The 13,606-nt window shown below is 49.8% G+C and overlaps 1 protein-coding gene across 1 annotated transcript in view; it reads right to left on the bottom strand.

The window, feature by feature from the left end:
- Positions 1-475: 475 nt before the first annotated feature.
- The window catches only part of LOC146207030 (soma ferritin-like), a 63,288-nt gene continuing 50,157 nt past the window's right edge, over positions 476-13,606 (bottom strand). Inside the window, exon 4 of the mRNA XM_084592317.1 lies at positions 476-670. Coding sequence (XP_084448443.1) covers positions 527-670 — 144 coding nt within the window. The 3' untranslated portion in view covers positions 476-526. The remainder of the gene's footprint in view (positions 671-13,606) is intronic.

Consider the following 13,606-nt stretch of genomic DNA (forward strand, 5'->3'; position numbering starts at 1 on the left):
ACACGATATTCTCACTTGAAAGATCATTGCAGCGTTTGTGGGAAAAAAAAGAAAAACAAAAGTTGCCGCCCCTTGGTTTCAAAAACACAGATTTTGTTTCACCACGGGGACAAAACGACCAGAGAAATAACTGCGGCTTATTACGTCAGCAAGAAGCAGTCGCAGTGTGTCAGCCAGCCTTCCTTGGTGCTTGTCGATGAAGAGGTTTCTTTCTGGATAATGTTTGGTGATAACTTAAACTGTAAAACGGGCCGTTGAGGGAGTTGTGTGTTTGGTCTTGCTTGATAGGGTTTTCCACATGACGAGGAAAAAGATATCTCTTGAATTTGCCTTGTCAAGCGCTCCAAGGGTTGCATTCTTTGTAACATAATGTGACATTGTTTTGTATAAGAATCCGCTTTCTTCTCAATAAAAAGTCAGTTGCGAGTCAGCGTTCGTCTTCGCGCTGTACCACCCACTATTGAATTTTTAGGCAGCCATTTGCACGGATAGCATTTATCTCGAAGGTTCAGACTATTCCTCGATATCAAGGGGAACGCAGCTGCTCTCGGTCCAGCAGGAACTCTCCCAGGCCGGTGTCCATGTTCTGCAGCTGCGTGATGAGCCGTTGCAGCTGGTCGATGGAACGCACCTGCTCCGCCAAAAACTCCTGCTCCAGGAAGTCGGCCATCTGCGATGAAAGAGCAATTGGCACGATGGCTGCAAGTGTCAGGGCTTTGAGTACTAAGTGAGTAACCTCCAGGCAGCGCCACTCGGAATCCTGCATTACTGAGAATGAACGAGAGGAAGGCGGTATGAAGGAACAAGGGCCAACGTTTCGATAAGTGGACTTCCTCTGGGCAAAGTGATCAACACTTTGGTCACTTTTCCCAGACGAAGACAAGTCCACTTGTCGAAATGTTGGCTCTACCTGCAAACTGAGGCGTCCCCTCCTCTACCCTTCTCAGTGCTCCTTCATGCTGCAATACTGAGATTTTGTGATCCACTCAAAAAACTTCGCATGCGGTCTGTGGCCACTGAAAGTGAGCCACCACGTGTCGGCAGTCAGGGTTCGGATGGACACCTGAGATCGAGATGGCGCCACCATCGATCTGATAGTGTGGATCGCAAGGCGTTTTCAGAAATGTTTGTTTCCATGTCTACAACGGGTTTCAGGCAGAGACCGCTACAATTGATTAGATGATTCTGCAATTTTGGAGACAAATCCGTATAATATGACAATGATGCGTAAAAGAGGCGCGGATTATAGCAGAAGCTCGTTTCTGATATTTCGTCACACTCACCGGATTACAGATTTTTTCTTTTCATTAGCAGGCCTGACACGGGTGTCAGACAGGCAAATTCTGTGTCGACACTTCTATTCAGTGCATTTCACGTCGTAAAACGTAACTGCGACGACACGGTGCGACACTGGGAAGAAATACGTTTTGCGAGCTGCATATTGCGTATGTTTTCCACAACTGGATGAAATGCGGGACGATATGCTGTGCTAGCATCTTTGTGCTCTGACCAGGCGTAAGAAAGCGCTTGCTACATCGTCATTTACTCCAAGATTAATTATATTTGCCACAGCGTACTGCCCAGTAGGTTTGCCACAAACCGCATCAACTCTGGCCAGACAACGTCGGCGCCGCTGTTTGCCATAATGAGATCACGCCGATACTCTAGAGAAATTAGAGGAAAGCTGACTCGTCGGATGCAGTTAATCCACCCAACTTTATTAGACAAGTACTTCATGCATCTTGATATTACGAAGCTACACCAAAGAATCTAAAAGCGTCTCTCAATGAAACCGAAGAAAGCATATGGGAACGTTTGTGTATGTGGTGTTGACTAATAATGGTGAATTATAATTTTTAGAAATGCAACTAAGTTAGTCCGCGTGACCGGAATATTACACACTGGCAAAAATGTAGGACCATTCAACAATTATTTTTGTAAACTACGAATTAACCTTAGTCGCTGCGCAGATATCTTCGCATGGGCTCAGTTTTGCTCGGCGAAAACGTTTTTAGAGAATGATGTTTTTGACAAATATAGAACAGTTATGGTCAAATATTTAGGGGAATCCCCCAAGGTAGAGTAGATTTCTAATAAGGGGGTGATTACTCATTGGTATCCACCCAAGCGCAGCCATATGGCCACAAATGAAAGCTATACAGCTTTCTCAGAACTTCGTAGTTACATCGTCCGGGGATCGAACCCGGCACCACCGCATCTCCGGGGCAGTCGCTCCACCGCCTTAGCTAACCAGGACGATTAGCAGATCGGATGGTAGCTTTTCTTTGTGGCCGTATGGCTGCGCTTGGGTGGATGCCAGTGAGTAATTACTCCTTCATTATCGAACAGTTATCCAGTCTGCAAAGTAAAATTTCCGGGTTATATCACGCAAATAGGCATTCTTCCATGCATACACCTAAATACACTCCTTACACCGCTCTATTGTTCTCTACCGTATCCGACATTCTCCCGCATTACCGAATTGTCCTGAACACTGTGCTAACTTATAATACTGCATGTTTTAAGTCCTCTTGTTTTCAACACCCTTATCCGCCAACGTGAGCCTCTGACCACCGGAAAGACGGCCTTGGTGACCCAGGACGTTCTTGACTCTTAATACTGCGGTTCATTAAAGACCAAAACAGGAGTTGGGATATAAACCTGTCTCGAAATAAATGGGTTCGCATCCTTGCGACTATCAAATCTATTTATCCCTGAAAGCAAGAAGGGGCGCGAGATAGTTAATACCGCGTATGAAATATGGTGCTGTTTTGCACAGCGGATAGCAGCAGCACTATATGACTAGAAGAAGCAACTTAATCGAACCAATCTGCATCCTGCTCGGCAACAGTGGCCGAATCCAGTCGCTGCCGAATTGCAAGCAGGAACGAGAGTATATAATTTCTGGGCGTTGTATGGGAGACTTGTTCATTTTGCGTTGACAGCGATATCATCCATGTGCTTGAGACATGGCAAAGAACCTCAAACGCCGAAGAACGATTATTGTCCGGCATGAAATACTCGTTCAAGACACTGTGTATGGCAGCCTGCTCATATTTCCTTCATAAGCGGTAGACAGGTAAATAAAAACGCACCTCAATCACGCAACAAAAATTCCAAGAGCGGAATCTACACTGCAGAAGTGAGAAAGGCTGAACGTTACTGGTGCATCACGTTTGCTCTCATTATCATTATCAACTAAATGCACCGTTATCATCGCTAATGCCATTATTGTCATTATCACTAATTGCAGCGTCATTTTCATAGCTACTATCATCCTCACGACAGACAAGGAGAATTATGATGTGCGTTTCACAATCAGGCGCGGCGCAATTGGTTAAAGCGCTCCGAGGGAATCCGAGGATTGGAGGTTCGGTTCCCGGTAAAGATAGAATTTTTTAATTATTCAGTTAATAATTACTATTGACTGACCAAATAATGTTATGATATCATCAATACTAAATTACTGAGTTACGTCGGTGACGTCAGCAGTTTCATTTACCAGACTCTTGCTGACTAAATTTTCGAAATTGCCGCCAGATGTGACCTTACATTAACTACGGTGTGACGAAAGTCTGGCCATAGGGTTTTCTTGGCAGGAAATACTGGAGTGGGTTGCCATTACCTTCTCCAGTGAATCACATTTTGTCAGAACTCTGCCGTGACCTGTCTATCTTGGGTGGCCCTACACAGCACAGCTCACGACTTCATCGAGTTCCGCAAGCCCCTCCGCCACGACAAGGCAGTGATCCATGAAGTGGCCTCAGGATTGGAGGAGGTCACTTTACATCTTTATTCCAAAGAAAGGCAGTGCCAAAGATTGTTCCAACTACCGCACGATCGCGCTTATTTCGAATGCTAGCAAGGTGATATTAAAAATCCTCCAAGGTAGGCTGCAGCAGTATGTGGATCGGGAGCTTCCGGACGTGCAAGCTGGGTTTCGCAAGGGCAGAGGAACTAGAGACCAGATTGCCAACCTTCGCTGGATCATGGAACAATCAAGAGGGTTCCAGAAACCCGTCTACTTCTGCTTTATTGATTATGCGAAAGCGTTTGACTGCGTAGATCACAGCAGATTGTGGCAAGCTCTCCAAGAGATGGGCGTTCCAATTCACCTCATCTGTCTCCTCAGGAACCTGTAGAAGGGCAAGAGGCCGCAGTCAGAACTGAGCATGGTCTTACAGATTGGTTTCCGATAGAGAAAGGAGTGAGACAAGGCTGCATACTGTCGCCCTGCCTATTTAACCTATATGATGAGTGCATCATGAGGAAGGCCGGTCTGGACGAGTCTTCCGAAGGAGTGAAGATTGCTGGGAAACGTGTCAATAACCTTAGATATGCGGATGACACCACTTTAATGGCAAAAAGTGAAGTGGAACTCAAGAGACTTCTGATGCGCGTATTTATTTATTACAACCTCAAAGGCCCCATTGAAGGGGTATTACATGAGGGAGTGGTTTTCAAGGCATAATATTGCTTCAAGAGATGATTTGTATGGAGCACGACGTCGGCAGGCAAGTCATTCCAGTCTTTTGCTGTGCGCTCGAAAAACGAATATAGATGCGCAGATGTACGGGCTTGCGGAGGATGGATTGTCTTTTCGTGGTTTGTGCTGCTGGAGGTGCGGTATGCAGGGATGATAACAGATTCATGCGAAAGATGATAATAGAATTTATGAAATAGATATAGTCTTGCGATGCTACGCCGGTTAGCTAAATTTGATAGATGAGCATTGCATTTTAGTTTGGTAACACTTTCATGATAGGAATAGGCAGAGAAGAAGAATCTAGCGGCGCGGTTTTGTATTGCTTCTAGCGTGTTAGAAAGATTAAGTTAATTATTGTCCCATATAGCGCAAGCATATTGCCGCGAAACCTTCAAAACTGTATTTGTTGTTTTTTAACAGCCGCCGGAATACAGGCTTATCACTGTGAACCGCGTATCAGTTCCGTAATCTTTGTTTGTTAATGCTCGATGTCGCGAGTCACACCTTTATCAGTTTCATTGTAGCGCAAGATGCACCGAGATCTGTCTCGAAGGTTCCGGCCACTCGGGTGTCTTTCCACAACGTTCCAGACCGTGCTGGTAGCTGTTTGCGACGTTATCTAGATTGTTCTGTGCAGCCTTTAAATTGAGCGTTGACGAGTGTGACGGGCATTCTTTGTTCGACGATCGACGAACACGTTTGTTTCTATCGCCGCCGCCGAGTTGCTTAGTTCTTTTGCGGGCGCAAGTCAGCCCAAATAAAGAGTTTCTTTAGTGCAATCATCGACCCCCCTTCATTTGTGTCGTCGACCTCGTCACCACTACGTGACATCTGGTGGAGGTGCTGCCTTTGATCCTTCAAGCGAAGACCGAAGCCGTGTTCCTGTCGCCCTGGAAGACCAGCCTACAGGTCACCGAGCCAGCCGCCGACTTCAAGGCCTACAACCCGAACACGGTGTGCTGCCTGACCCCATTCGATCTCGGAAGGCATCGACGCTGACAATGGCCCAGCCTACAGCACCGGTTGTTTTCGTCCAACCCCGTGAGCCCCCCTGCTTCCATGGACTACCGGATGAAGATGCGGGAAATTGGATGGACCTTTTCGACCGTGTGGCAGATTTCAACGGCTGGAACGACGCCGCTAAACTCAGGCAGGTCTACTTTGTTCTTCAAGGACAAACCAGAATTTGGTTTGAAAATCACGAGATTTCTTTCAAGGATTGGGAGATTTTCAAAGCACAGTTCTTGATGGCCTTTACGAGTTCTGTCCGAAAAGAAAGAGCTCAGGCCCTCCTCCAATCAAGACTTCAACTTCCTAACGAGCCTGTCCTGGCATACGTTGAGGAGATGAAGCGTCTCTTTCGCCGCGCCGACCCTAACATGACCGAAGATGAGAGAGTCAAATTTTTAATGCGAGGCGTTAAAGAACCGCTTTTCACAAGTCTTGTCCGAAATCCGCCAAAAACAGTGGCGGAATTTGAAACGGAGGCGTCTACTATCGAGAAGACGTTGGCCACCCGGATGCGCCACTACGAGCGACCACTTCAGCCGGACTGCTCAACCCACTACCCCAGCGCATCTTCAAGCGGAGAGAACCTTCGGGCCCTCATTAGGGAGATCGTGCGAGAGGAGCTCCGCCGATTGATGCCATCATCGCAGCAACCCCAGGTGGCGACGCTCGCGGACGTCGTCCGTGAAGAAGTCCAGCAGGCGCTGGGCGTTCCTCAAGCGACGGCTGTGACTGTTCCAGCACAAGAGGCAACCGCAATGAACTACGCTGGTGCATTACGTCGCCCTGCGCCCCGACGTGATGACTTTCCAAGCCCTCGCCGCTACCGTCCTGTTCCTGAAAACCGCCCCTTGGCCCCCGCCCGCCAAGCCTACCAACGACCCCCAAACCCCAGGAAGTGCGACGCCTGGAGGACTGCAAACAACCGGCCATTATGCTTCCACTGCGGTGAGGCCGGTCACATTCTGCGGCACTGCCCGTACCGACGAATCGGTCTTCGCGGATTTGCAGTCGACGCTCCACGACCTCGCCCAGGTGAACGACCGCAAGAAATCGACAGCTATCTGCGTAGCGGTGAGATTGCGCCACCAAGCCGTCGGTTCAGATCTCCATCGCCGTACAGGGCCCGCTTTGCGTCGCCAGGCCGTAATTATGATGAGAGTATGCGCGGAAGGTCCCCAAGCCCGCGAAGGGGAAACTAAAGGCAGCAACCTTTGGAGGTGAGGTTGCTCAACGGCGAAAAGACGAAGATCCTCCACCGCCGACTACCACTAACGACGACGCAACCATTTCATCGCCGCTCCACACGACGACATCGACGACAACACGACCACAGTGCAAGCAGACACCGCCGCCCAGCGAAGTAACAACGGTATGCCCCGGCCATGACCTGAAGAAACGACGGAGCCGAGATCGGACACTAAGGCCCACGTGCAATGCGAGGACGCGAACAAGTGACCTTGAAGTTGATATCGACGGTCGCAGAGTCACTGCCCTTGTAGACACCGGAGCTGACTATTCAGTCATCAGTGGACCGTTAGCCTCCCATCTCAGGAACGTTACAACCGCTTGGGATGGCCCGCGGATTCGCACCGCAGGTGGCAACCTGATTACTCCATCTGGACGATGTACTGCAAGAATAACCGTAAATGGGGGTACTTACCCCACCAGCTTTGTGGTCTTGCAGCCGTGTTCCCGCGACGTGATTTTAGGCATGGACTTCCTAAATGAAAATATGGCTATCATCGACCTCTGATCCAAGCTCATCAAGCTCTCTGCAGACAAAGCCATACCTGCTACGACGAATTCGACGCAACACGTCGCTGTAAACGTCCTCGACGGAGAATTGACCGTGCCGCCCCGATCAAGCATCGCCGTCAGCGTAGGTAGCACAGACATCGAAACCGCTGAAGGCATCGTCGAAGGAAATATCCAATTGCTCTTGGAACGAGGTATCGGCATCGCAAGAGGCATCGCGAAATTCCGGAGAGGACAAGCTCAGGTGCTGGTAACAAACTTCACTGAAGAATACCGGCATCTCAACAAGGGCACGACCATCGCTTTTCTCGACGAATTAGCTGACCTCAAAGACGTATTCGCCCTCCACGACCAACCACTGGAAGACGCACCGGACCAATCCCGTCAGCCCACATTTGACATCAACCCAGTATTGACCCACAGCAGGAAAACCCAGGTTCGCAGTCTTCTTCGAAACTACAGGGAGTGCTTCTCGTCATCATCGAAGGTAAGACAGACACCACTGGCCAAGCACCGAATTATAACGGACGATCACGACCGACCTCTGCGCCAAAGCCCTTATCGTGTATCGCCGCGAGAACGGCAGGCCATTCGCCATCAAGTTGAGGAAATGCTGCGTGATGACGTAATCCAGCCATCGAACAGCCCCTGGGCAGCACCAGTCGTTTTGGTCAAGAAGAAAGACAGCACACTTCGCTTCTGCGTTGATTACCGCCGCTTGAATAGCATAACGAAGAAGGATGTCTACCCGCTTCCCCGCATCGACGACACTCTCGACCGGCTCTGCAATGCAAGGTACTTCTCATCGATGGACCTGAAGAGCGGATATTGGCAAATTGAGGTCGACGAAAGAGATCGCGAGAAGACCGCGTTCATCACACCGGACGGCCTTTATGAGTTCAAGGTGATGCCATTTGGCCCCTGCTCCGCACCAGCCACGTTTCAACGAGTAATGGACACAGTCCTGGCAGGCTTGAAGTGGCAAATTTGCTTGGTATATTTGGACGACGTTGTTGTCGTCTCGTCAAACTTTGAAGACCACCTAAAACGACTACAGACAGTGCTGGAAGCCATCAAGTCATCGGGACTAACGCTTAAAGCAGAGAAGTGTCACTTCGCCTACAAAGAACTCCGGTTCCTAGGTCACATCGTTAGCAAGGACGGTATTCGCCCAGACCCGGAGAAAACAGCTGCAATCGCACAATTCCCACCGCCTGCCGACAAGAAAGCTGTGCGCCGATTCCTTGGGCTGTGCGCTTATTATCGACGATTTTTAGAAACTTTTCGCGGATCGCCGAACCGTTGACGCAGCTTACAAAGGCTGACGTACCTTTTAAATGGGAAGCGCCGCAAGGAGAGGCCTTCGACGAACTCAAGCGCCGCCTGCAATGCCCTCCTGTACTTGGCCACTTTGATGAAAACGCCGAGACCGAAATTCACACCGACGCGAGCAGTGTGGGCCTAGAAGCCGTTCTCGTGCAGAAGAGTGCCGGACAGGAGAAAGTAATCGCCTACGCTAGCAGGTCCCTCACAAAAGCCGAAGTCAATTACTCGACGACCGAGAAGGAGTGCCTTGCAATCATCTGGGCCACTTCTAAGTTTCGTCCATACCTATACGGCCGACCATTCAAGGTGGTAAGCGACCATCACGCGCTCTGCTGGCTGGCTAATTTGAAAGATCCTTCCGGCCGCCTTGCCAGATGGAGCCTACGACTTCAAGAATTTGACATGACTGTAGTCTATAAGTCGGGCCGGAAGCATTCCGACGCAGACTGCTTATCCCGCGCTCCCGCCGATTCCCCCCCGAAGGACGATGACGACGACGCCTTTTTGGGACCGGTAAGAGCCAGCAGTTTCGCAGAACAACAGCGATCAGACCCTGAGCTGGAAGCGCTAGCCGATTACTTGGAAGGAAAGACAGCTTGCCCTCCTGGTGTGTTCAGGCGACATTTATCATCCTTCACGTTAAGCAATGGCCTCCTCGTGAAGAAGAACTTTGCACCCAACAAGACCGCGCAGCTTCTCGTAGTGCCTAAAACCCTTCGGCAATAAATTCTGCAGGCGTTGCACGATGAGCCCACAGCAGGCCACCTTGAATTTGCGCGCACGTTGCGTCGAATCCAGGAGAAGTATTACTGGCCGCGACTGCCTGCCGAAGTTTCCCACTACGTGAAGACGTGTCGTGAGTGCCAACGACGCAAGACGCCGCCGATCAGACCAGCAGGACTACTAAACCCGATTCCGCCCCCAATCCTGCCCTTTCAACAAATTGCGATGGATCTCCTCGGCCCCTTTCCATCTTCGTCTATGGGTAACAAGTGGATGATCGTGGCCACTGACTACCTACCTTACCCGTTACGCCGAAGCAAGAGCACTACCAAATGGTACCGCGGCAGAAGTCGCCAAATTTTTTGTCGAACAAATTCTCTTGCGACACGGCGCCCCAGAAGTGCTCATCACGGACAGGGGAACGGCGTTTACGGCAGAGTTGACGCAAGCCATCCTGGAATACAGTCACACAAGCCATCGACGAACAAATGCGTACCATCCCCAGACCAATTGCCTTACGGAGCGCCTGAACACAACGATCGCGGACATGATCGCTATGTACGTCGACGCTGAACACAAGACCTGGGACGCCATCTTGCCGTACGTGATCTTCGCGTATAACACGGCAGTCCAGGAGACGACCAGAGCGACCCCGTTTAAGCTTGTGTACGGCAGGGAGCCCACGACGACGCTCGACGCAATGCTGCCGCACGTAACCAACGAGGACAACCTTGACGTCGCCGCCTACCTGCAGCGTGCAGAGGAAGCCCGACGACTCGCACGGCTGCGTATTAAAGACCAACAGCGCACCGACAGCCGACGATACAATTTACGACGACGCCACGCAGAGTACAATCCAGGAGACCAAGTGTGGGTTTGGACACCAATTCGCCGTCGCGGATTAAGTGAAAAAATGTTGCGTCGATACTTTGGGCCATACAAAATCCTTCGCCGCGTCGGACCACTGGACTATGAAATCATTCCCGACGGCACGTCAGCATCACAACGGCGACGCGCACGCCCAGAAATTGTACATGTACGACTGACGCCATTTTACGCGCGTTAAAGAATCTGTGGTGTTTATACTTTGCAGTGTTTATGGTTAAGTTAGTTTGTTTTGGAACATCGAGGCGATGTTTTTTTTAAGGGGGGAGTAATGCCGCGAAACCTTCAAAACTGTATTTGTTGTTTTTTAACAGCCGCCGGAATACAGGCTTATCACTGTGGACCGCGTATCAGTTCCGTAATCTTTGTTTGTTAATGCTCGATGTCGCGAGTCACACCTTTATCAGTTTCATTGTAGCGCAAGATGCACCGAGATCTGTCTCGAAGGTTCCGGCCACTCGGGTGTCTTTCCACAATGTTCCAGACCGTGCTGGTAGCTGTTTGCGACGTTATCTAGATTGTTCTGTGCAGCCTTTAAATTGAGCGCTGACGAGTGTGACGGGCATTCTTTGTTCGACGATCGACGAACACGTTTGTTTCTATCGCCACCGCCGAGTTGCTTAGTCCTTTTGCGGGCGCAAGTCAGCCCAAATAAAGAGTTTCTTTAGTGCAATCATCGACCCCCCTTCATTTGTGTCGTCGACCTCGTCACCACTACGTGACAATATTCTAGTTTGGGCCGTACAGATGTTATGTAGGCTAGTGATTTTAACGATGGTGGTGCTAGACGTAGTGTTCGCCGAAAATACCCCAGAACTCGATTTGCTTCTTTAGAAATTTGAGTTACGCGGTATGTCGACTTAAGATCATGTGTTAAGTGAATTGGCCAAGGTATTTGTATGTGGTTACAGCTACAAATTCTGAGTTTGCTATTATGTATTTAAAAGGTGGTTCAGAGGGACGCCTGTGAAAAGAAAGTAAAGAGGCTTTTTTTTTACGTTAAGAGACATGAGCCATTTACTGCACCAAGTTAAAATGCGATCTATGTCAGATTGAAGAACTTGGCGATCACTGTGAGTATTTTTGGGACGGTATACACATACTGCAGCCATGAAATTAGGAGACGCCTGCTTCTGGGAAAGAGAGCCATGGCTAGCCTTGACCGCCTAGTAAAGAGCAGAGGCATTACACTGCCAACCAAGATCAGTATAACTCGTGCTATGGTCTTTCCAGTTGTGATGTATGGATGCGAGAGTTGGACTGTGAAGAAGGCTGACCGCCTAAGAATTGACGAGTTTGAATTGTGGTGCTGGCGCAGACTCTTGAGAGTTCCTTGGACGGCCAGAAGATCAAATCAGTTGATATTGTCGACCATAAACCCTGACTGCTCATTGGAGGGTCAAATTCTAAAGTTAAAGCTCAGCTACTTTGGTCATCTGATGAGAAGAGAGGAATTGTTGGAGAAAGATTTGATGTTAGGAAAGGTTGAGGGTCACCGGAGAAGGGGTAGGCAGCGAACGCGATGGTTAGATGGCATCCTCGAGGCGCTGCAGATGAAGTTATGTGATGTTAGGAAGATAGTGAGAGATCGGAAAACGTGGCGTGATATGGTCCATGGGGTCACGAAGAGTCGGACACGACTGAACGGCTGAACTGAACTGACACAACACAATCGTCAGCAAATAGGCGTATGTTAGAGCATTAGAGCATAACGGCAGCTAGTCTGGGCCAGTAGTACTTTCGGCGTATCCGTGCCAATGTGCGAGAAAAACTGAGATGGCCAGAAGAAAGGTCGTCGTTCTTCATGACGAAGTTCTTCATGACGAAGAACTTCGTCATGAAGCGTGGTGGGTACTACTAGTAGATAAACAGTTTCTGTTGGACCGTAGTTCTTCTTGTAGAGCACACCATTGCGCCAGCAAAATGACGACAGTCCTCGCCTGAAGAGCTGAGGAGGAGATGACACGGTTCCTTCGAGGTATTCGATGAGGGGCAAAAGTTTAGAATCGGCCCGCTGCTTTCGGGCTAAGTTGGACGTCGTGATAACACCGAGGAAAGCGGTATCGTCGTCGGAGCCGTCCGTGTGGCAGGGAGTAGGGGCGCGGAACAGACAGTCAGCATCATTGTGTTTCTTGCCGGACTTATGCATGATAGTAACGTCAAATTCTTGCAACCGAAGGCTCCATCGAGCAAGCCGACCCGATAGATCTTTCAAGTTTGGCAGCCAACACAGTGAGTGATGGTCGATCACGACAGGAAACGGACGACCGTACAAGTACGGACGAAATTTCGTGACTGCCCACAAAACAGCGAGGCACTCCTTTTCCGTAGTTGAATAATTAACGTCAGAACGGGACAAAGTGCGACTGGCGTAAGCAATGACGCGTTCTGCACCGTCCTGCCACTGAACAAGGACCGCACCGAGGCCAACGTTACTGGCATCCGTGTGCAATTCCGTGTCGGCCTCTTCGTCGAAGTGGCCAAGAATAGGCGTACATTGGAGACGGGACTTGAGTTGCGTGAAGGCTTTGGTGTCCATCATTTCAACGGTGTCCATCATTCGTTGAAATGTGGCAGGGGCCGAGCACAGGCCAAACGGGAGCACTTTAAACTCATACAAACCGTCCGGCGTAATAAAAGCGGTCTTCTCGCGGTCTCGCTCGTCAACCTCTATTTGCCAATATCCACTGCGGAGGTCAAGTGACGAAAAGTAAGTGGCATGGCGAAGGCGATCGAGGGAGTCGTCTATGCGCGGCAGGAGGTACACATCCTTTTTTGTGACGTTGTTGAGGCGTCTATAATCCACGCAGAACCTCGAGGTTCCATCCTTCTTCGCGACGAGGACAACAGGCGAAGCCCAGGGGCTCGTCGACGGTTGGATAACGTCGTCCTGGAGCATTTGTTACTTGGCGGCGGATGGCGTCACGTTCTTTTGAAGACACCCGGTAAGGACGCTGACATAGTGGACGTTGGTCGACGGCAACTATAATTCGGTGATTTGTTAGTGGCGTCTGTCGGACCTTGGAGGTTGATGCAAAACAATCGCGGAACGAATTGACCAGATTCTCTATGCAGTGTTTCTGACTGGACAAGAGGTGTGGGTTCACATCGGTCTGAATGGCTGTAGACATCACATTGTCGAGGTCTGACGTGTTGGATAAAGCGTACTGGCCTGTACATTCTCCAAGTTCTTCAAAATAAGCGACCGTCGTGATCGCCGTCAAGTGTTGGGGTTCACACGTGAAGTTTGTCACTAACACTTCGGCTTGCCCACGGACAAGTTCGACAAGGCCCCGAGCTACACACACTTGTCGAGTGAAAAGCAGTGACATGTTAGCTTCGGTAATGCCACGCGTGCCGGTGCTGTGATCACATTTGACTGTGACGAACTTGCTCGCCCGCGGAGGGATTGTTGTGTGG

The sequence above is a fragment of the Amblyomma maculatum genome, chromosome 1, assembly GCF_055883805.1.
Source record: "Amblyomma maculatum isolate TAMU_Amacu chromosome 1, ASM5588380v1, whole genome shotgun sequence".
Lineage (NCBI taxonomy): Eukaryota > Metazoa > Arthropoda > Arachnida > Ixodida > Ixodidae > Amblyomma > Amblyomma maculatum.